Below are 2478 nucleotides of genomic sequence, written 5' to 3'. Positions count from 1 at the left end.
TCTAGATTAAAAAAAATATTATAAAAAAATACCGCCACAATTGCAGGGAAAGCATTGAAGTGCTTCTCGTCATCAACTCTACTTGCTTTATAGATTCACACAAAAGACATGAGCAAGAAGAAAGCAAGAGTAGGCAACAGAGCAAGCATTAGAATGAAAGTTCTCGACTTGTCCTTGCAAAATATTGCATACGCTTGGATAAAAAATATTGATAACGGTGTGAACCGCAAGATGGAGGGAGACCAATTGAAGTGGAGAGAGAGGGAGAGAGAGAGAGAGAGCAATATATAATGATTTACCTAAGGTATATATAGATTAGAAGATAGATGGCTTGATCTGAGGTAATCTGAGACTTATATACATTGTCTAAGTGTTGTACATTTGGTTTTATAATTTTTTTTTTATAGGGAAATATTATGATTTCATTGATCTAAAATTGGAGTACAACAGAACTAGAAAACAGAATTACATTAAATCATCATTTAGAATCTGCTGAATGAGAGGAGGTGAGACCCCCTTCCATGTGTGGGACTGACTCGAGAGTTTTACTTCTCGAGTTAACTCATGGGCAAGGACCTGATCTGTTGCCCTCCCTTTTCAGATGCTTGAAGGAGCTCCAATTGAAGACATGAGCCAAGGATCTATTATCTTGGAGGATGTGGCCGAGCTCTCCCCCACTTTCATTTAAGTTTAAAGCCTGAATAAGAGCTAAGGCATCAGACTCGAAAATAGCTTTGGAAGTTCCCATTTCTGTAGCAAAGAGAACTCCTTGATGCAGAGCGAACGCCTCAGTGACAATGGCAGGGAGCGCCGATGGGAGGAGTTTGTTGAAGGCTCCAATAGTGGCTCCGGTGTGGTCTCTGATGATGACACCAATGCTAGAGCGGTCTCCATCGTTTGTTGTTGCCCCATCAATGTTAATTTTGTGGAAACTTAGTGGGGGAGGAGACCAATGGGTCCTAACCGTGGGATGAGGCGGGTGATCATGTGGGCAGGAGGTAGTGAAGTCTATTTGAGATTGCTTTGCACTCTCCCAAGCTTGAGTTGGCGAGCAACCTGCATCATTATGTATGGCATTGTTCCTGTTTCCCCAAATAGTCCAAGCAGCCATGCAAAAGAGGCCCAGATCAGTGGAAGACCCTTTTTCAAGGAACTGGGTTGTGATACCAACGAAGTCATGTGCTGAAAAAGAGAAATACACAAGGCAATCATTCCAACAAGCCCTGTTTTCAATGCATGGTTGCAATGGAGCAGAGCATGGTTAATTGATTCCAAGTCCTTGTCACAAATTTGGCAAAAACCAGAGGTATTTAGCCCCTACGCCAAAGTTTGAGCATTGATGGCAAGCCATCCAAGCACACCCTCCATGCAAAAAAATTTACTTTTGGAGGTGCCACTACAAAAAATGTGGGCTATAGCTGCGTTTACAAAAAACGTGGCTATAGCTGATCTATAGCTATAGGTCCAATTGAATAAAATTTTTCTAAAGGGTACCTATAGCTGTGTTTTTTTAAAAATGTGGCTATAGACAAATCTTCTTCCAAAAAGGGGAGGCTTGGTGGTTTGATGAATTTTCTCCTGCAGTACCTGCGTCCATCAGCCCCTTAGCAACGTAATAGGCACTTTTCACTGTGAAAGAGCTCTTTTTGTTCCCCATCCAGATCAACGAGTCCTCAGGGATGATTGACCAATAAAACACAAAGAATATTATGTTTTCTAAGTATAATTAAATTATCATTCCCCCTTAAGTTTATCTGGGATGATAATAATTCATAATTCTTAACAACCTGACCAGCTTTATATGTTGGCAATGTACAAAAGCCAAAATCTACGATTACTTATTAGCTGACAACAATCAGAGGCTTTTCAGGGGAAAAAAAAATTAGATCCTTAAATTAATGACTCAAACTAAAATAAAGGACCAAACAACTAAAGACTCCATTGGATAAAACATCCTACGTACATTCTTTTTTGTTTTTTGAAGCTGACAAAGACAATGGAAATTTCATGGCCGACTTCTCCTCCTACATGCTTGCTGTTGTGCCAGTCCATTGCAACTACTGAATCCCATGTAATCCTTTTATCAAAAAAAAAAAAAAATAAAGAAAAATGATATGTCCACAACATTTTCACAACATTTTTACAACAAATATTAAATGGAAGGTTGTTACTGGTTGTTATTGTTGGGGCAAAAAAATAATCTTAGTGTTAGGTTCAAATTTGAACCAATTTCAACTAACCACCTATGATTTGTTGTGAAAATATTGTGGACGTAGCACCTCTGAAAACTAATCCCATGTAATCTTCACGTATCATATGAACCAAACTAGGCTTACTTGTACTTCAGCTTAAAAAAATAAAAATAAAGATGTAGTAAGTTCTGGAGAAGTCAACAAAAAGTTAAAGGGTTCAGTTTTATATATATACTAGTCGGTAACCCGTGCTATGCATAGGGAAGTTCAGGAAATTTATTTTAAT

At 38.6% G+C, this 2478-nt stretch overlaps 1 protein-coding gene across 1 annotated transcript; it reads right to left on the bottom strand.

The window, feature by feature from the left end:
• Positions 1–562: 562 nt before the first annotated feature.
• Positions 563–1657, bottom strand: LOC142635095 (uncharacterized). Its single transcript, XM_075809309.1, has 2 exons — positions 1588–1657; positions 563–1182 (listed from the first exon to the last, which is right to left on the bottom strand). The coding sequence occupies exons 1-2, from the start codon at positions 1655–1657 to the stop codon at positions 563–565; spliced, it is 690 nt and encodes a 229-aa protein (XP_075665424.1).
• Between the last annotated feature and the right edge of the window lie 821 nt (positions 1658–2478).

The sequence above is a fragment of the Castanea sativa genome, chromosome 5 (genome assembly GCF_040712315.1).
Source record: "Castanea sativa cultivar Marrone di Chiusa Pesio chromosome 5, ASM4071231v1".
NCBI classification, from domain to species: domain Eukaryota; kingdom Viridiplantae; phylum Streptophyta; class Magnoliopsida; order Fagales; family Fagaceae; genus Castanea; species Castanea sativa.
This window is presented reverse-complemented; position numbering and strand designations above follow the sequence as displayed.